The sequence below is a fragment of the Salvelinus namaycush genome, chromosome 3 (genome assembly GCF_016432855.1).
Source record: "Salvelinus namaycush isolate Seneca chromosome 3, SaNama_1.0, whole genome shotgun sequence".
NCBI classification, from domain to species: domain Eukaryota; kingdom Metazoa; phylum Chordata; class Actinopteri; order Salmoniformes; family Salmonidae; genus Salvelinus; species Salvelinus namaycush.
In genome coordinates this window covers 21,030,926-21,051,328 of record NC_052309.1, presented here as the reverse complement: position 1 = coordinate 21,051,328, position 20,403 = coordinate 21,030,926, and the positions used below count along the sequence as shown (strand labels likewise).

General features: G+C 45.6%; 1 protein-coding gene across 4 annotated transcripts in view; it reads right to left on the bottom strand.

Annotated features, from left to right (window-relative positions):
* Window positions 1-20,403, bottom strand: part of acaca (acetyl-CoA carboxylase alpha) — a 54,473-nt gene that overhangs the window by 17,716 nt on the left and 16,354 nt on the right. For 2 of the 4 annotated variants that reach the window (XM_038989914.1, XM_038989911.1), the window contains 16 exons: window positions 19,349-19,372; window positions 17,486-17,629; window positions 17,220-17,322; window positions 14,019-14,126; window positions 13,704-13,760; window positions 13,411-13,455; window positions 9,742-9,783; window positions 8,716-8,931; window positions 8,443-8,598; window positions 8,090-8,314; window positions 6,911-7,066; window positions 6,239-6,385; window positions 5,776-6,045; window positions 5,346-5,443; window positions 4,974-5,094; window positions 4,259-4,369 (listed from right to left, as the gene is read on the bottom strand). In XM_038989914.1, coding sequence (XP_038845842.1) covers window positions 4,259-4,369; window positions 4,974-5,094; window positions 5,346-5,443; window positions 5,776-6,045; window positions 6,239-6,385; window positions 6,911-7,066; window positions 8,090-8,314; window positions 8,443-8,598; window positions 8,716-8,931; window positions 9,742-9,783; window positions 13,411-13,455; window positions 13,704-13,760; window positions 14,019-14,126; window positions 17,220-17,322; window positions 17,486-17,629; window positions 19,349-19,372 — 2,023 coding nt within the window. The remainder of the gene's footprint in view (window positions 1-4,258; window positions 4,370-4,973; window positions 5,095-5,345; window positions 5,444-5,775; window positions 6,046-6,238; window positions 6,386-6,910; window positions 7,067-8,089; window positions 8,315-8,442; window positions 8,599-8,715; window positions 8,932-9,741; window positions 9,784-13,410; window positions 13,456-13,703; window positions 13,761-14,018; window positions 14,127-17,219; window positions 17,323-17,485; window positions 17,630-19,348; window positions 19,373-20,403) is intronic. The other 2 variants (XM_038989913.1, XM_038989912.1) reach the window with 2 other exon arrangements.

The following is a 20,403-nucleotide window of genomic DNA, read 5'->3' as shown; positions in this document are numbered from 1 at the left end:
TAGCATGTGTATGAGACTGCCTGTATGTGTGCGTGTATATTGGTTTATTGTGCGTCTCTCCTGGTGTGAGAGGCTAATGAAGGATGGCATGGACCCATTAACCTCCCCACACATACACAGGCGGCCGTGCAGGGGACACAGTTCCGTAAAACACAGAGGTGCTCGTTGATCACTCAGCTCTTACCTCTTCACCATCATTTACTTTCTCTGTTCCCATTAATGGATATGTCCCTGGCTACAAATCCTGGGTGCTCTCCTAAAGCTGTCAGGCCAGCCCGTGGCCCCGGGAAGCATTGCAGTCACCTTGACAGGCAGACACAGGGGCTCTGTGCCACCGGGCTGGGCCTTGGTTCATTAACATTCCACAGCAGAGGGAGAAAAGAGGTAGGGTGGAGGCACGAGAGAGGGACGTAGGCTCTTTTAGTGGCCGACTGGGATATTTGTACCAGTAGTTACTATCCAGTCACCATACAAATAGGAGAAAGATGTCCATCAGTGAATGAAATGAGTGTCTTTAGATGACAGACTATCTACGGCTTTGGTGAACCAGGGAGTCTATGGGGATATAATATGAAGGCAAGGTTATAGTGAATGTCTTGGTACATTTAACTGCCATATTATTGTTGAATGGACGGTCCATCAAAGTGACATCCATTTGGGAAAAACTATAGATTTATCGCTGCACTGGTAAATGTATACATTTCTCAGTAAATCTATAGTCTCCCATTTAAACATTTACTGTAACACAATACATTTGTAAAATTGTGATATATTACATAATCTTCTGATGTTTCTCTAGCATCCGAACACACACACAGACGAACTTGCAGCAAAACCTGCAAATGGAAACTCGCATGTTGTGTTTAGTCATGCGGCGATTTGTCATGTAATTTGTTATAAAGTCATGTTAATGCTGAGACTGAGGAGAAATAAAGGGAAGAGAGACGGAGGCAGAGAGATGGGGAAAGCAGTGGGTAGTCAGTGCTAGTGGAGCCCTGAGAGAGAGAGAAAACAATCTGCCTCAGCAAAACTTTTCATTCTGATTGGAGAGAAATGATAAGGGTGTCCTTCGCCCCAGCAGCAGCCTCAGGCATCACGCTGCTATTTCTATGCCAACAACAACTTGACGCTTCTCTTTCTATTATTCCACCAGGAGCTGCAGCAGTGTGACTGGGGAGACGAGGGGGGGGGGGGGGGGGGGGGGGTTCAACCACAGAACAAGGGCGAAAAAGGGCTGATCACTGAGGTGGAAAACTGCACACTGAGTGAGAGAATAATATGGGATCAGAAAACACCATTATAATTTGTATTGTTAGATTCAGACGTGATGCAGTCTTCCTGCCTCCATACTATTTCAGAGGGAGATCTCTTACGGGATATCTATCCAATGGCCAACGCTCTGTCCTTACAGTATACAGTAACAAAACTACACACTTTGTCCTCTTCCTTAAATTAACTGCAAAATAAATGGCATGACCGAGTAATACATATTAATAGTGAAATTCCAAATTAAAATGAAAATGCGTTAATTGCATCAACTAAGGAACAATCTATGTGTGTCACAGATGACAGAGCACAGTGCATAAAGCACACATGAACATTGCCTATTCTTAAAAAAAACAGGACAATTAAAAGAGTATAAAATGACCTTCACGGTAACTGTTTTATAAATGGTTCATTTAATTATGTGTAGTCTTGTTGTTAGTGATGCATGGTGGTGAGTGCTACAGCTGAATATACCTTTTATTCAGACAAAGAACCAATGTCCCTTTGCAGACGCTGCACTGCAACCAGAGGAAGAAAGAATTATAATAAATAACTCTAGACCACCTTTACGCCACACACAGAGATGCATACAAAGCTCTCCCCGCCCTTCATTTGGCAAATCTGACCATAATTCTATCCTCCCGATTCCTGCTTACAAGCAAAAACTAAAGCACCTGTGACTCGCTCAATACAGAAGTGGTCAGATGATGTGGATGCTACGCTACAAGACTGTTTTGCTAGCACAGACTGGAATATATTCCGGGATTCATCCAACGGCCATTGAGGAGTACACCACCTCAGTCATGGCTTCATCAATAAGTGCATCGACGACGTCGTCCCCACAGTGACCGTACGTACATATCCCAACCAGAAGCCATGGATTACAGGCAACATCCGCATCAAGCTAAAGGCTAGAGCTGCCGCTTTCAAGGAGCAGGACACTAATCCGGACGCTTATAAGAAATCCCGCTATGCCCTCAGACGAACCAACAAACAAGCAAAGCGTCAATACAGGATTAAGATTGAATCCTACTACACCGGCGCTGATGCTTGTCGGATGTGGCAGGGCTTGAAAACTATTACGGACTACAAAGGGAAACCCAGAAGTGAGCTCCCTAGTGACACGAGTCTACCAGACGAGCTAAATGCCTTTTATGCTCGCTTCGAGGCAAGCAACACTGAAGCATGCACGAGAGCACCAGCTGTTCTGGGTGACTGTGATATAACGCTCTCGTTAGACGATGTGAGCAAGACCTTTAAACAGCTTAACATTCACAAAGCCGCGGGGCCAGATGGATTACCAGGACGTGTACTCAAAGCATGCGCAGACCAACTGGCAAGTGTCTTCACTGACATTTTCAACCTCTCCCCGACAGAGTCTGTAATACCTACATGTTTCAAGCAAACCATCATAGTCCCTGTGCCCAAGGAAGTGATGGTAACCTGCCTAAATGATTACCGCCCCATAGCACTCATGTCGGTAGCCATGAAGTGCTTTGAAAGGCTGGTCATGGCTCACATTAACATCATCCTCCCGGAAACCCTAGACCCACTCCAATTTACATACCGCCCCAACAGATGACGCAATCTCAATCGCACTCCACATTGCCCTTTCCCACCTGGACAAAAGGAACACCTATGTGAGAATGCTGTTAATTGACTACAGCTCAGCGTTCAATACCATAGTGCCCACAAAACTCATCACTAAGCTAAGGACCCTGGGATTAAACACCTCCCTCTGCAACTGGATCCTGGACTTTGACAGGCTATCCCCAGGTGGTAAGGGTACACAACACGTCTGCCACGCTGATCCTCAAAACTGGGGCCCCTCAGGGGTGTGTACTTAGTCCCCTCCTGTACTCCCTGTTCACCTACGACTGCAAACACGACTCCAACACTATTATTAAGTTTGCTGACGACAACAGTGGTAGGCCTGATCACCAACAACGATGAGACAGCTTATAGGGAGGTCAGAGAACTGGCAGTGAACAGGACAACAACCTCTCCCTCAATGTGAGCAAGACAAAGGAGCTGATCGTGGACTACTGGAAAAGGCGGGCCGAATAGGCCCCCATTAACATCAACGGGGTTGTAGTGGAGCGGGTTCGAGAGTTTCCAGTTCCTTGGTGTCCACATCACCAACGAACTATCATGGTCCAAACACACCAAGACAGTTGTGAAGAGGGCACGACAACACCTTTTCCCCCTCAGGAGACTGAAAAGATTTGGCATGGGTCCCCAGATACTCAAAAAGTTCTACAGCTGCACCATTGAGAGCATCCTGACCCAATTGCATCACCGCCTGGTGTGGCAACTGGTCAGCATATGACCGTAAAGCACGAGAGGGTAGTGTGTACTGCCCAGTACATCACTGGGGCAAAGATTCCTGCCATCCAGGACCTATATACTAGGCGGTGTCAGAGGAAAGCCCATAAAATTGTCAGACTCCAGTCACCATAGACTGTTTTCTCTGCTACTGAACGGCAAGCAGTACCAGGACGCCAAGTCTAGGACCAAAAGGCTCCTTAACAGCTTCTACCCCCAAACCATAAGACTGCTGAACAATTAATCAAATGGCCAATTACATTGACACCCCCCCTCCCCATTTGTCTTGTACACTGCTGTTACTCACTGTTTATTATCTATGCATAGTCACTTCACCACTACCTACATGTACAAATTACCTCAACTAACCTGTACCCCCACACATTAACTCATTACCGGTACCCCCTGAATATAGCCTGGTTGTTGTTATGTTATTGTGTTACTTTAGTTTATTTGGTAAATATTTTCTTAACTCTTCTTGAACTGCACTGTTGGTTAAGTGCTTGCAAGTAAGCATTTCACGTTAAGGTCTACACATGTTGTATTTGGCGCATGTGACAAATAAAGTTTCATTTCAACACTGCATCCAAGCAGAATCTCTCTCAGTATTTCAGTTTTGTGTGCCATGAGGTACAGCTAGCACAGGGGGAGTGATACTGGCCCTTACCTTGTTGAGTGCTCCAGCCCCAGTGAGGATGATGTGGGAGTTTTCCACCTGGATGGTCCTCTGACCCAGCCTAACCAGGTAGGCTCCGATCCCAATTGCACGACAAGTCACCTGGAGAGAGAAGTGCACACAGCCTGGTTAGGAAACCACTGGTCAAGTGCATGTTAGTGATCAGGGTAAACCAATTCTTAGATTTGCCATCCTCTGCCTCAGATTCTCCGGTACTTCTGTATACTTTTCAGCCAGTAGTTCTAAAAATAGCCAAAGTTCATATCTGCAGATATACGTGCACCATGTCATTGCTCTCTCTCTGCTGTGTGTGCATCTTGCTAGCTGTTACTCAAATGGCAAAGGACTGAAGCCCATTGGCTAGAACTCGAATTGTTAAGGGGCTGGCCCAGGTGGGGGAAAATGGCACGTCACAGCTTCCAGAAAAACATCCGCTTTCAATATAGGGATTTCTTTGCAAATTGATGTAAGACAGTAATTCTGCTCATATATTCTACATGTATGAACTACACATTGACACATCCATCACGTCTGAATCCATGTTTAAAAATATACTTCGTAGTCGCCATAGTTCCGGAGCTTGTCTTTAAGTAGTAACTTAGACATGAAAGACAGTTTCGAATTAAAGAGGTGTTAAGTCCACCATTCCTATAAGTGCTGTGCGTAGGCCTGTGTGTGTCGGAACATCCAGTGCGTCGGTGCGTACCAGGTTCATGGTGATGACCTTGTCATAGGCCAAAGAGGACTCTCCAGCAATCATCCCGGAGCCCTTCAGGTTCTCCACCCCCAGACCCTCCTCCTTCCCGATGATGTCAGTGATCTTGTACCTGAAGAAGGAAAGGCTCAGTCAGACATCACACTTTCTCAGTGGAAATCATCACGTCATCCTTTTCCTTATTCCACTTCTCCCATTGTACAAGGGGCTTGTCATGTGTATTCATGCACAGTCCATTGATTCTCTTAATTTGTAGATTTACAGTTTCTCCATTGGCCTAATCCAGTGAGCTGGATGTATTATCTGTATTGAATAGGGTGACAGTGAATAATAATATGGCTGAGAGGTAAGGTCTGGACTCACCTGGACTCTCCCTCATCCTCTATGTGTTCACAGTGAACAGAATTCAGGGCTGACACCTTCTTGTAGTCCTGAGGGGTCAGGTACAAGTACTTGAAGCCCTGGGGCAAGAAACAGACTTTGCATCAGCAGACTGAGGGGCATACATACATACTTGGGTAGATTGATTTGATTGATTAATTTATTGCGGGAAAAAGATGCACCGAGTACAACCCAGGGGATTCCACGTTAAAGCTAATATCACTTGTTTCCAACGTGGTCCCCAATGGAATACACCAATACAGACAAAACAACAGTAAATCCCTACAGTACAAAACAGCATCACAATAGAACCATCTGCTAACAGAGACCTACAACACTAATCTCCAAATCAAAATAGTTTCAATTCTTCAATAGAAGGTCTACACCGCCATGCCCCCTTCTGCCAGCTGACCTTGTAGGGGTCTGCCGTGTCCTGCCAGGCTACATGGAACATGTGTCTGATCTCCTCTGCCAGGCCGATGCGGGCACCGCTGTTGGCAGAGATGTAGATACGAGGAATGCCACTCTCCCTGGACATCTCTGAGGCCTGCAGGAACAGCAGGTCCTCCTGCGGCCCAAACGAACCAATCTTGTGTGTGATGTCATTACTGATCACAATGATCTCACGCCCTGCCGGGTACTCCGGGGTCTTGATGGTCATCCGCCAGGCCACCATGCCAATCTAGAGGGACACACACACAGGTTCACATTCATTTATGTAGTCGAGACATGACTGTTGTATGCATTTTCACAAAGACAATACCCATGCAATACAATAACCTGGCAAACAGTTACTGAACAATCCTGCCAAAGAAACACAGAGACACCTACAGATCAGAAATGGAACTGCAACTTTAAAAGGAGTTACTTCTCACCTCGTTCCCTCCTGGTAGACGGTTCATCTGCACCAGCTGTCCCTGTGGATCCAGGACCAGCTCAGTGAAAGTGAGCAGCTCAGAGGGCAGAGGGCATTTGGGCAGGTGGGCGAAGGCTTTGGTGGACTGCCACAGCTTCTTTAGAGCCTGGAGGAAAGAGGAGCCAGAGACACGAGGGACTGCTGCTCACTCTTAATATAACAAACGTACTGGAAAGTGATAACATGCAGGGTTGAGATCAATTAAATTTCAATTCAGGTTCGACATTTTAATTAATGAATTGGACATTTCCCATTATTTTACAATGTGAAATCTTAATTTCATGCATTGGATTTCAATTAACTTCCTGAATTGACCGAGTTGAAATGCAATTGACCCCAAACAGTGCTCCCGAGTGGTGCAGCGGTCTAAGGCACTGCATCTCAGTGCTAGAGGCGTCACTACAGACCCTAGTTCGATTCCAGGCTGCATCACAACTGGCCGTGATTGGGAGTCCCATAGGGCAGTGCACAATTGGCCCAGCGTCGTCCAGGTTAAGGTTTGGCCGGGGTAGGCCATCATTGTAAATAAGAATGTGTTAACTGACTTACCTAGTTAAATGAAACAAAAACACATGATTGTATGTTTACCATCTACGGAGACCACTGTGGGCCGTTGTGTCACGGTCCGTACCTGTCTGACCATCTCAGGGAAGTCATAGACATAGGTGGTTCCCAGGGACTGGGCCTGGAAGCGTTTGGACTGCAGCAGGTCCTTGGTCACATATGGGGTGTTGATGAGCATGCCATGTAGAGGACCCTGCTTGTCCCCATATGCCTGGAACTTGATCTGGAGGAGAGGGGACACAGTCACTCCCCACACACAGACACTAGCTGCCCTTTGCAGCACACACATCTACAAAAACAACACAGAACCCAATATGTAATGTAATGAGGACAGACATCAGGCACGGACCGTATTCCAAGATAAACATGAAATGGTGAGAAAGGTGTTTAGAGTTGTGGAATCAGTTATATCTACATAGGAGAACATGTTCTTTAAAATCCCAATCAGCTGTGCACATCGCACATCCGTCTGATTAGGTTCTTTGACCAGACCTGGCAACATAAGCAGTCATTTCACATTAGAGACAGGAGCATATCGACGACTCAGAATGAGAACACAATAGAAGTAATTTTTAAAGAAAAGTGTTAATCTAACACATCTGGCTATTGAGAGGTTCTCATGGACCTACAGTAGCATAAGGTAAGAATAGGTCTGGCGTCACCGGTGCTTAAGTGTTAACGAATAAGGCTAAGCTCAATGCACCGGATCCTCACTTAGCACCATCTACCACCTCCAAAATAGAACCCAGATTCATTAAATGAATAAAGGTACCTGCCCAGAATACAAATGGGAAGCGTTACATTTCAGTATTCCTCTCTCAACTATGGTCCACAGACTGTAGTAGTGGGGGTATTATTTTTCTTAACCACTCTTAGCTTCTGCATATGCTCTCTGCCAATGACTATTTGATTTATGGATCATTTACCCTGGAATGGGATGACATATAGATGGCTGTAACTTACCTGTTCTCCTATATAAAAGGAAAATATCATGATCACTGCTAGTCTTGTCCAACAGGCTGGCCAGACCACTTATAGAACCCTCAGCTCCACTTTACACAGTGGACTGACTGATCCACAGTTGGCATGTAATTTATTTCTTAGCTAAACTTGAAAATACTTGAGCAAGAACCAAGAGTGGCCCATTAAAGGTGCATTTTGGGAGCTGAGGATTATGAATGAAGCTGCTTCCCCGGCCTGTGATTGGATGGGAGTGAGGAGCGTGAGGGATGTGCGAGTGCCCCACCTGTCGGTCTTTAGGCCCCAACTGTCCCGTACGGGAATCGGTGACCTCCTTGTACAGGCTGATGTCCAGGTAGTAGCCTGACTCGTTGGTGAGGAAAAGGCGGATGGGTATCTGTTTGCCTGTGGGCGTCAGCCGGATGTTGATCTTCAGCTCAGCCTGCAGGACCCGTAGCTTCCACAGCCTACTGCCGTAACGCATCACCATAGAGCGCACCGACTCCTCAATCTGAGCATGGTTACACAGAGAGAAGTTTGTTTTAAACATATACAATACCAAAACACATCACTACATGTACAGTGTACAAAACCAATGTACACAGTGCATGTACAGGTCTTGGGTGTGCTGCCACTGACCTTGGAGGGGTCCATGATGACGGTGGGGACAAAGTTGAGGAAGATGTGGTTGCAGTCAGTGCGTACGGTGGTGTTGTTGAAGGCCACTTCCAGCTCGTCCATGGCCTCCAGCAGCAGACGCTCGGCCTCGTTGTGGAGGTACTCAAAAGACGCCTCCTGAAGATAAGACACAGGATGGAAGCAGAGGTCAGAGAGGGGCACGTTTTCATATACAAACTGAACAGGTGTAACAATCAAAACACACACAAAGCAGTGTGTCATTATTGCGCTCACCTTGGTGACCAGGTCTGAGTGACGGATGATGGCCCGGACAAAGAAGCGGTAGTCTGTGACCTCTGTGCCCACCTCCACACGGGCAGCGCCCAGGTAAAGGTGCATCTTGTGGTTGGCACAGGGAATGGCAGTCAGGGCAAAGTTACGCATGCGGTTCAGCTCCAGCTGGAAGGCCAGCGCTGGCTCCAAGTGACGGTAGATCCTGTCCTCCTCAAACTGGAGACGCATGGTGACAGTCCGTTACATAGCAAAGCAGTCGCACAAGAAGACATCGTCACAGACAGCAGGACACAGCCACCCACAGCAAGATACGGTCACACCAACCAATGAGGGTTCAAGAGATGGGAATGATCTTTCCTCAAGGCCTAGAAATGACTTAACCAGTTAAGGCTGTTCTACCATCATCCCCAACATTAATAACTGCAGAACTCAGGGAACTTGGCTGTTTCAGGCGCATTGGGTTTATATAAGAGTAGAGGGTGCCCGCCAGCCATACACTGCATTAAGTAAATTAAATCAAAGGCAATCTCAGCCTGCTAATGGGTGTAATTTCTCTTAAATGGAGACGTCATTAAATAGATAATTACGGTAATGAGTTTGTGGTGCCATTGTAGTGAGACTATCAGGGGCCTAGGCAGGGGATGAGCCGTCATTGATCATGTTAGAGAGACTTTCAGTGCCAACGAAGGACAGCGGGAAGGTACTTCTGCAACTATCTTATTCAAATTGCCTCACCTCAATTGTAGTCATTATGTGAAATTGACACTTGCCTAGTTGAAACTGGCTTACCTCTTCCACTGTAACTCTAGTCTACACATTGAGAAACATGGTCATTTGGGCTCATATTTCATCTCAGTAATATATTCAGTCTGCGTTTGCACTTCAAATATGAATTCCCTTATCTTTTTGGGATGGATTCAACCAGTTTATTGACCACTACCACTGAGAAGACCATTCCCTATTATTTGATGGTAGCCCATAAAGCCAGTGTTCATATTGACACACAGACAGTGTGATGACACTAACCTTGTCTCTGGACCGGAAGGTGAAGAACTTGGGGAACTCTCTCTGTGTGGGAGACAGACAGGTGAGGAGAGAGAGTACAGTTAAACAGATTCTCATGCTACGAAGAACACACGTTACCAACCTACCAGTTCTACTGGTTAAGACCGGCTAAGAATGACAGTTAGGGCTTTGAGTCCAGGAATTCAAGGATCCCTGCTATGCTGCAACTAAGGGTTTTTTCACATATAGTCCTCTTCACACTTGGTCTTTTTCAGACAATTTTTGTGAACTCGGTGTTGTTTGCTTAATTTTTTATCCAGTATGAACACTCCAATGGAACTCAGACCTCTCGAAAGAGCCCCCGAAGCAAACCCATTGAGAGGTGGTCTGAGTTTGGTTCGCTTGAAATCCTCTGTCCAGCTCCCTTTTTTAGGGCAATGTGAACACAAAGCTCCCCAGGTTCGCTTGTCATTCCCGCACCACACACTAGACTACTGCAACACCGTTTCCCCTGCCATAACCCCTCACACTAGACTACTGCAACACCGTTTCCCCTGCCATAACCCCTCACACTAGACTACTGCAACACCGTTTCCCCTGCCATAACCCCTCACACTAGACTACTGCAACACCGTTTCCCCTGCCATAACCCCTCACACTAGACTACTGCAACACCGTTTCCCCTGCCATAACCCCTCACACTAGACTACTGCAACACCGTTTCCCCTGCCATAACCCCTCACACTAGACTACTGCAACACCGTTTCCCCTGCCATAACCCCTCACACTAGACTACTGCAACACCGTTTCCCCTGCCATAACCCCTCACACTAGACTACTGCAACACCGTTTCCCCTGCCATAACCCCTCACACTAGACTACTGCAACACCGTTTCCCCTGCCATAACCCCTCACACTAGACTACTCCAACACCGTTTCCCCTGCCATAACCCCTCACACTAGACTACTGCAACACCGTTTCCCCTGCCATAACCCCTCACACTAGACTACTGCAACACCGTTTCCCCTGCCATAACCCCTCACACTAGACTACTGCAACACCGTTTCCCCTGCCATAACCCCTCACACTAGACTACTGCAACAGTTTCCCCTGCCATAACCCCTCACACTAGACTACTGTAACACCGTTTCCCCTGCCATAACCCCTCACACTAGACTACTGTAACACCGTTTCCCCTGCCATAACCCCTCACACTAGACTACTGTAACACCGTTTCCCCTGCCATAACCCCTCACACTAGACTACTGTAACACCGTTTCCCCTGCCATAACCCCTCACACTAGACTACTGTAACACCGTTTCCCCTGCCATAACCCCTCACATTGGTGCCACAAAAGAGAGAAGATGATAACGTGCAGGTTCAGATTATTTGTTTGCAATATGTGATCTATAGGCTAAGAGAGCTTCATAAACTGTTTATTCGCAAATAACTACAGATTAAATAATGCTCTAATTGACAATTGTACACCCAATGTAGGCTACTGCCCCTTTAAGAACAATAATTGATTTTGTGCCCTATTATCACCAAATATGTTCACACTATTAAAACCTGTTAATAGCATCTTCTGATTAAAAGTATTTTGTCTCATCTTCTAACTAAACGCAGTTAAAAGCTTCCAAAATTAGCTTCCCAAATGTAAGTAGGTATATCTAGCTGTCTGATAACACATTCTGATGGAATGGCATTGAGTGAATGTTGGAAAAAGATCTTGGTTCCTTTCTAGATAGCAATGTGAATGTAAAGAGAACTCGGACCACAACATAGGTAAAGTGAACTGGCAAAAAGGCAAGGGCAGTGTGAATACAAAGATAAGAGTTATTTTGCTGTTTTTTGCCCCAGAGTTCACTTTAAAGAGGAATGAGATTGGTTCTTTTAAAGAGGACTATATGTGAAAAAACCCTCAGTTCGGTTCTCTTTGGGGGCTCTTTTGAGGCGTCGGAGTTCCTTTGGATTGTACACTCCACCAAAAAATTAAGCATACCGCACTGGGGTAAAACATGTTTTGTCTGAAAGGGACCAAGTGTGAAAGAAACCTAAAGTTACAGAACCATCTAGACTAAAAATAGACATGACATCTAGAGAACCCAATGACTGCAGGTGAAAATGACAGCGACATTCTAACAAGACTAAGCGGCTACATTTCCTTCTAAGGGTCTACATTTCTCCCTCAATAAGCTGTGATGAGCGCTATCATGTGAATTGCTGTGAGCTTGAAGAGGAACACTATGGCATCAGTCTGTGATCAGCAACAGCCTGTTTAACATTCAACAGCCCTAATCTCCTATTTGGCCTGGTGTCCGAGGGTGAAATTACAGTGTATTTTCCCAAAACTGCCTTTTTACATAATGACAGACCGCAACATGCAGCAGTCACATCTTAACCAATGAATAAAACATCTTTCCAACAGGGAGTGCTTTGTATTTCTGAATGCTCAAGCTAGAAGCCTGGTTGGCAGGTTTGTCTTTGATGATCGTACCCCACTTGGCCAAACAATACTGGCCTAATTGCAAACACTCATCAACTCAATGTGTACATGGTAACAAGAGAGCTGTCAGAGAGCTGTGTTCTAGTATGCCCACTACAAGCCTGTATACAGGACTGATTTGATGACAACACAATGGTGTTAGTACATCACATCCCCTATTCTATCTATAACAGAGAATACACAATTTAATATGTGCGAATACACTGGTCTGTATAGTCTGAAGAGGGTTGGCTACTTGGTCTCCCGAGTGGCGCAGTGGTCTAAGGCACTGCATCTCAGTGCTAGAGGCGTCACTACAGACACCCTGGTTCGAATCCATGCTGTATCACAACCGGCTGTCATTGGGAGTCCCATAGGGCGGCGCACAATTGGCCCAGCGTCGTCCGGGTTTTGCTGGTGTAGGATGTCGTAAATAAGAACTTGTTCTTAACTGACTTGCCTAGTTAAATAAATACAAATATTCAGAGGATGTGTCTCCCCTGTATGAGACAAACCCACATAACGAGGGCAGCCACACCAACACAAACCCACATAACGAGGGCAGCCACACCAACACAAACCCACATAACGAGGGCAGCCACACCAACACAAACCCACATAACGAGGGCAGCCACACCAACACAAACCCACATAACGAGGGCAGCCACACCAACACAAACCCACATAACGAGGGCAGCCACACCAACACAAACCCACATAACGAGGGCAGCCACACCAACACAAACCCACATAACGAGGGCAGCCACACCAATGGCAGTAATTAGCTCTCATCGGGACCCGTTCTTCTCTTAAAGGGTTTCCAGTAGATAACACAGCCACAAAGTCAGATTCCACAGCGACAGTCCAAATTGTCTTTTTGGTCTTAATTTAAGGTTAGGCATAAGGTTATGGTTAGGTTTAAAATCAGATTTAAAGAAAATAAAATGTATAAATGAGCAGGGTTTAGCCATTATGATGACTTTGTAGCTGTTTTAACTAGTGACGACAGAGTCAAAGGGCTGAAGTCACGATGCGGGGAGAGAGAGAAGGGAACCTGGCATTTACCCAAATGCCTTTAGTCTCAAATGCTTTCATTTTCTCTCAGAATCTAAAAGCTACTTTGAGTGCTTAAAGGAAAGAGTTGACAATACAGGAAGACAAACTGTACTGTTTCAGTCATCCACATCCTCCCAGGCTACTCACATGAAACCTCTGGTCCACCTCATAGTTGACTGCCTTCCTGAAATCCTGTCAGCACAAACACCACAGCAAAGGCAAGACATGGATACAGAGGGGGAAAAGATTGCAAGCAAACAAACAGCCAAATTTGAGATACAAATTTGTCAAATTATAGGCCATTCCAAATTAAAAGTGACTCTCTCATGCCGTCTGGAGATTCAACCAGTATCACTGTGATTAAGATAAGATAGTTGACTGGCAGAGAGTTGCTTAGAAAACCGAGGGTAGAGTAGAAGAGTGGGACTCTTAGTCCTCACCTTCTGAGCAACCAGGAAGGTCAGCCTGCGGATGCCATGTTCAAACAGCAGGGATTTCTGGGGAACGAAGACAGAGGAAGAGAAAGTGTGAGCAACTGGGAGGCAGGTAGCGTAGCGGTTAAGAGTATTGGGCCAGTAACCAAAAAGTTGCTGGTTTGAGTCACCGAGCAGACCAGGTACATTTTTTTTGTTGATGTGCCGTTGAACAAGGCACTTAACCCTAATTGCTCCTGTAAGTCACTCCGGATAAGAGTGTCTGCTAAATGACTCAAATGCCAATGTGTCCAGTTGTATTTCCTGAAAGGCTCATCTGACCTCTGACTGGGTGAACTCCCGGAACATGGCGGCCAGGCCGTCGTCGTCGATGTCACTGTCAGTCTTAATGGCCACGTTGAGGATGTGAACGGGCTCATCTTGGATACTCTGGGACACAAACACATGCAGGCAAACCTCAGTCATACAATTCAAAGAGAAAGTAGTCACAACCAAAATTATTGGCACCCTTGATATTGGGCGCGTTCCTCTGCCTAGGCGTTGCGGACACCTGCCAGATTTACAATGCCTGGATAGGTATTTTATGTATCAGCTAACCACATATGTTACAGAAATCCGTCAGTCGATGACACTGTCGATGACGTGGCACGCACTCAATGGTTGACGCATGCAATGCCTGAGCAGGGGAACGCAACCAAAGATCAGCAAAAAAAATACTACATGAAATAAACAATACATACACTGAGCTATATTGTCAGCTCAAATTTGTTTTGAAAAACGTATTATTTTATACTAATACAATTGCTCAGAGAAATAGATTTTGTTTAACAAGTAATACTTATTTTCTCCCAAAAAGATAGGGGTCAACATTTTTGGCACCCCTGTTTTCAATACTCCAGCACCTTCCCCTTGCAAGGATAATGGGACAGACTTTTTCTAAAATGTTTTATGAGATTGGAGAACACATTGGGAGGGATCTTAGATCATTCCTCCATACATAATCAAATTGATTTATATAGCCCTTCTTACATCAGCTGATATCTCAAAGTGCTGTACAGAAACCCAGCCTAAACCCCCAAACAGCAAGCAATGCAGGTGTAGAAGCACAGTGCCTAGGAAGAACTCCATAGAAAGGCCAAAACCTAGGAAGAAACCTAGAGAGGAACCAGGCTATGAGGGGTGGCCAGTCCTCTTCTGGCTGTGCCGGGTGGAGATTATAACAGAACATGGCCAAGATGTTCAACTGTTCATAAATGACCAGCATGGTCAAATAATAATAATCACAGTAGTTGTCGAGGGTGCAACAAGTCAGCACCTCAGGAGTAAATGTCAGTTTGCTTTTCATAGCCGATCATTAAGAGTATCTCTACCGCTCCTGCTATCTCTAGAGAGTTGAAAACAGCATCTTTCCATATCCTTGATATCCTTAGTCTGCACTTATGGACTGCTCGGCAGGTAGTCTGGCGGGTAGGAGCGTTGAGCCAGTAACTGAAAGGTTGCTGGATCTAAAGGTTGCAGGCCCAGCACCTCGCTGATTCAGAGGGGTTGGGTTAAATGCGGAAAACACATTTCAGTTGAATGCATTCAGTTGGACAACTCATTATGTATCCCTCTATCCCCCCTTTAATTCAAACCACAGGTACTGAAAACAGAGGTGCCAATCATTTTGACCCCTACCTTTGAGAAAATAAAATATTACTTGTTCTACCAAATCTTTTTCTCTGAGCAATTGTATTAATCATTTCTTTCAAAATTGCATCCAATATACACTGCTCAAAAAAATAAAGGGAACACTTAAACACAATGTAACTCCAAGTCAATCACACTTCTGTGAAATCAAACTGTCCACTTAGGAAGCAACACTGATTGACAATAAATTTCACATGCTGTTGTGCAAATGGAATAGACAAAAGGTGGAAATTATAGGCAATTAGCAAGACACCCCCAATAAAGGAGTGGTTCTACAGGTGGTGACCACAGACCACTTCTCAGTTCCTATGCCTTCTGGCTGATGTTTTGGTCACTTTTGAATGCTGGCGGTGCTTTCACTCTAGGTGGTAGCATGAGACGGAGTCTACAACCCACACAAGTGGCTCAGGTAGTGCAGCTCATCCAGGATGGCACATCAATGCGAGCTGTGGCAAGAAGTTTTGCAGTGTCTGTCAGCGTAGTGTCCAGAGCATGGAGGCGCTACCAGGAGACAGGCCAGTACATCAGGAGACGTGGAGGAGGCCGTAGGAGGGCAACAACCCAGCAGCAGGACCGCTACCTCCGCCTTTGTGCAAGGAGGAGCACTGCCAGAGCCCTGCAAAATCACCTCCAGCAAGCCACAAATGTGCATGTGTCTGCTCAAACGGTCAGAAACAGACTCCATGAGGGTGGTATGAGGGCCCGACGTCCACAGGTGGGGGTTGTGCTTACAGCCCAACACCGTGCAGGACGTTTGGCATTTGCCAGAGAACACCAAGATTGGCAAATTCGCCACTGGCGCCCTGTGCTCTTCACAGATGAAAGCAGGTTCACACTGAGCACATGTGACAGAGTCTGGAGATGCCGTGGAGAACGTTCTGCTGCCTGCAACATCCTCCAGCATGACCGGTTTGGCGGTGGGTCAGTCATGGTGTGGGGTGGCATTTCTTTGTGGGGCCGCACAGCCTTCCATGTGCTCGCCAGAGGTAGCCTGACTGCCATTAGGTACTGAGATGAGATCCTCAGACCCCTTGTGAGACCATATGCTGACACATGCACATTTGTGGCCTGCTGGAGGTCATTTTGCAGGGCTCTGGCAGTGCTCCTCCTTGCACAAAGGCGGAGGTAGCGGTCCTGCTGCTGGGTTGTTGCCCTCCTACGGCCTCCTCCACGTCTCCTGATGTACTGGCCTGTCTCCTGGTAGCGCCTCCATGCTCTGGACACTACGCTGACAGACACAGCAAACCTTCTTGCCACAGCTCGCATTGATGTGCCATCCTGGATGAGCTGCACTACCTGAGCCACTTGTGTGGGTTGTAGACTCCGTCTCATGCTACCCCTAGAGTGAAAGCATCGCCAGCATTCAAAAGTGACCAAAACATCAGCCAGAAGGCATAGGAACTGAGAAGTGGTCTGTGGTCACCACCTGCAGAACCACTCCTTTATTGGGGGTGTCTTGCTAATTGCCTATAATTTCCACCTTTTGTCTATTCCATTTGCACAACAGCATGTGAAATTTATTGTCAATCAGTGTTGCTTCCTAAGTGGACAGTTTGATTTCACAGAAGTGTGATTGACTTGGAGTTACATTGTGTTGTTTAAGTGTTCCCTTTAGTTTTTTGAGCAGTGTAGCTCAGTATTTGTATTATTTATTTAACACAGTCTTTGTTGCACATCTTTATCAAGGGTGTCGATCATTTCAGTCGTGAATATTGCGACTATGTGAAGAAAAGCAAGGTCATTCTACTTTGTAGCAGTGAACAAAGGGCTCTCAGTCATAATACTCTAGTGTTGCAATACAGCTCAGAATCAGTAGAAGCAGAACATTCTGACCTTGGTGTCCTCCTCTCCATAGAGCACAGGGTTCCCTCCCTCTGGGAAGGTGGGGCTGTGAGGAGGAGAGTCAGAGAAACAGCTCATCACGTCTTTAATGTTCCTGAGGGAGTGGAAAGGACCACCGTTAAGACACCACACAAACAGACACTTAAGGTAAAATCTAGGTTTTACAGCTCTAATTCAATAACGCCATTTCCCAATGTGGGATAATAATAAAGTTATAATGTAATGATTTTGAAAAGGTCAAAGAGCCCAGCCCTCACCTGGTGAACTCCTGGAAGGAGCGGAAGGAGACCATGGCTCCCATGCGCTGGCAGGGTGGGGTAAAGGAAGTGTCCAGGAGGACGTCACTCACGCTGCCCATGTGCACCATGCCGTAGTGGTTCAGGTTGGACGAGAACGACATCCTGGGGTCACAATAGACAGCCATTAGACTGGGGTCCTGCAGCAAACACATTCACTCACCCACCCAGAGCAGAGCCCATTTCTGGCCCAAAGGAGAGTCACCTTTAAGAGCCCCCCACCAGCCACTTCTATCACACACCAGTATTTATTAACTCTGTGATAAGCTGCTGGGACAGAAGGAACATTGACTCCTCATTCACTTCCATAATAACAGTAATATAGCACCGTGTTCTCACAGAGATCAGTGAATGAGGATCGGAATATAAGAACTAAATATGCCTCTTATAGATCTGGATGTAATACTCATGGAGCAGCCCAGCAGAAGTGTTCAAACGCTAAGTGGTACTGTAGATTATGTGGAAGAGCACATCTGTATAATGTTAGTGGACATGGAAGCATTGCAGATTTTCCCTCAGCCAAACATAGTAGAAAGACCCAAAGTTCCCCCAGGTGTTTTTAGTATTCAGAGGTCCTCCTCTCCCCTCCACACAGAGGCCAAGTCCCCTTTTAGAGAGGTTAAGCCCAGAAGTCTGTTAGCCCACAGAATGATATACAGCCTAGAGGCTGCTATAGGGAACAACCTGTCCACAGAGTCATCCGTTTCTGGAGGTTTATTCTCCTCCGTTTTAGAATCATCCTTTGTTTTATCATCCTGTGCTTTAGTGTCCTGTATTTTACTGTCCACAGACACAGGCTTAAGTAGAAGAGGCAGGGGCAGGGCAGACAGTCTCCTGAGAGGACAGTAGCAGCACATTCAGAACACAGCTAACACAACACAAAACAGGACATCTGATCTCACACAGAGCACTATTTGATAACATTTTGTCCCAGAATATTACACAGTTAGTGTACATGTACCCAACATCTTTTGACTCCCCATTTCTCACCGGAAAACAGCACAAGATCCATGATTTTGCACACACACACACAAGGTAGCGTACATACACCGACAATACACCCACAGAAAGACAGAATCTCAGTCTTCTCAGTATGCTGCATCATGCCATGCTGTTACCATTGATTTAGTAAATGATCCATGATCAAACATATTCAGCTCCAATTGTAAAAATCTGATTTATTTTTGTAATAACTTAACACTTTACAGAACAAGCAGTCTAGCCAAACATTTCAATAATGCCCAACGTTATCTTGTCTTGCCACAAGATGCAATCTATCTATATATAATCTACACCCACACTGAACAGAAATATATACGAAACTATTTAAAATATTTTACTTAGTTACAGTTCATACAGGGATGTAAACAAATGTGCACAAAATTAGAAAAATAAGTGTTTTGTGCATATGGAAAATTTCTGTGTTCTTTAATTTCAGCTCATGAAAAAAAAAAGAACAATTTACATCTTGCGTTTATATTTTTGTTATGTGTAAATGGTAGAATTACAATTCGATTAAATTCTAAATGTTGCAGGCATTAAGGCTTTCAGTAACGTTTCTCTGCAGATTGTTGACCCTGCTGCTTTCTAGAGCGTCTCAAATCTACCAGAGGCGGCTGGTGGGAGGTGCTATAGGATGACCGGCTCATTGTAATGGCTGGAATATAATAAATGGAACGGAGTCAAACGTGGTTTCCATATGTTTGATACCGTTCCACCCATTCCATTCCAGCCATTACAACGAGCCCGTCTTCCTAGAGCTCCACCCACCAGCCTCCACTGAGGTCTACATATTGGTTGCAATAAGAAGAATGTGTACTATACCTGTTTAGAGTTGGGATGTTCCCTCTGCAATCAAACAACACTGATTGGTTAGTTAGGCAGGCAGGCAGGCAGGCAGGCATCAGTTTAAGGAAGCAGTCTGGGCTCAGAGAAGTGTGTGTGAATCATACAAGTGTGAGACTATGTATTATGGATATGGCTGGCGTCTCATATGGTACATTTTGAACATTGTTATAATTTGTTAGGTTGTCAGAAGTAACAATCTCTCATGACATAGGCCTTATTGTTGACTTCAAGGGCTTCATGAACTAACAATGTATTACAAATGGCAGGCAGCACATGGGCTGGATGTTCAGTGGTGTCAGATCCTGTCCCTTTTACAACAAGACATTAATGTGACACCCTAGGGCACTGTCATACAGCGAATGTATTGTCTCATAAACATACACATTGCACTCTAGGATTGATCCTCCAGAAATGCAACAATAGTCCTAAACCTCCAGAGAAGCCTATTATTTGTTCAGGGTATTGGTTCATTCCCGAGGTGGGAGACATGCACGCAGCTAGCTTAGTTCCAATGAGGAAGCCAATCATGGTTGGTTAATGCAACCGGGTTACACATTTTAAAATAGGTTAAAGCAGGTGCATGCAACAATCTGAGCATAGCAGTCAATGGGAGATGACCCCTCATGTCTGAGGGGTCAACACACTGGATCACAGTTATTTATCAGCCATATCAAATTGCCATACATATCAAATTGTACATGGGTACAACAGCAAGAAGCAAAGACATGATCATCCACAACATTACACACAGAACATCTATGTATCTGGGATCTGTAACAGGCAGTCGACACAAACGCTGAACTTGTACGGTACAAGTCCTGAGTCGCTCTCTGGTTGTGTGTTACTGAAACAGAATGTACATCTTGTAGTCATCCAGTGGACAGATCGACAAAAGTGGGACTCTTATGCTGACAGGAGACTAGTTACAGTTTCCACTCACACATTTTTTGTAAACCAGAGAAAGTATTTGAGCTCTCACAGAACACCTGCTTTTGCACATGAGGAGCGTTCAGGGGTTGAACACAGTGGAA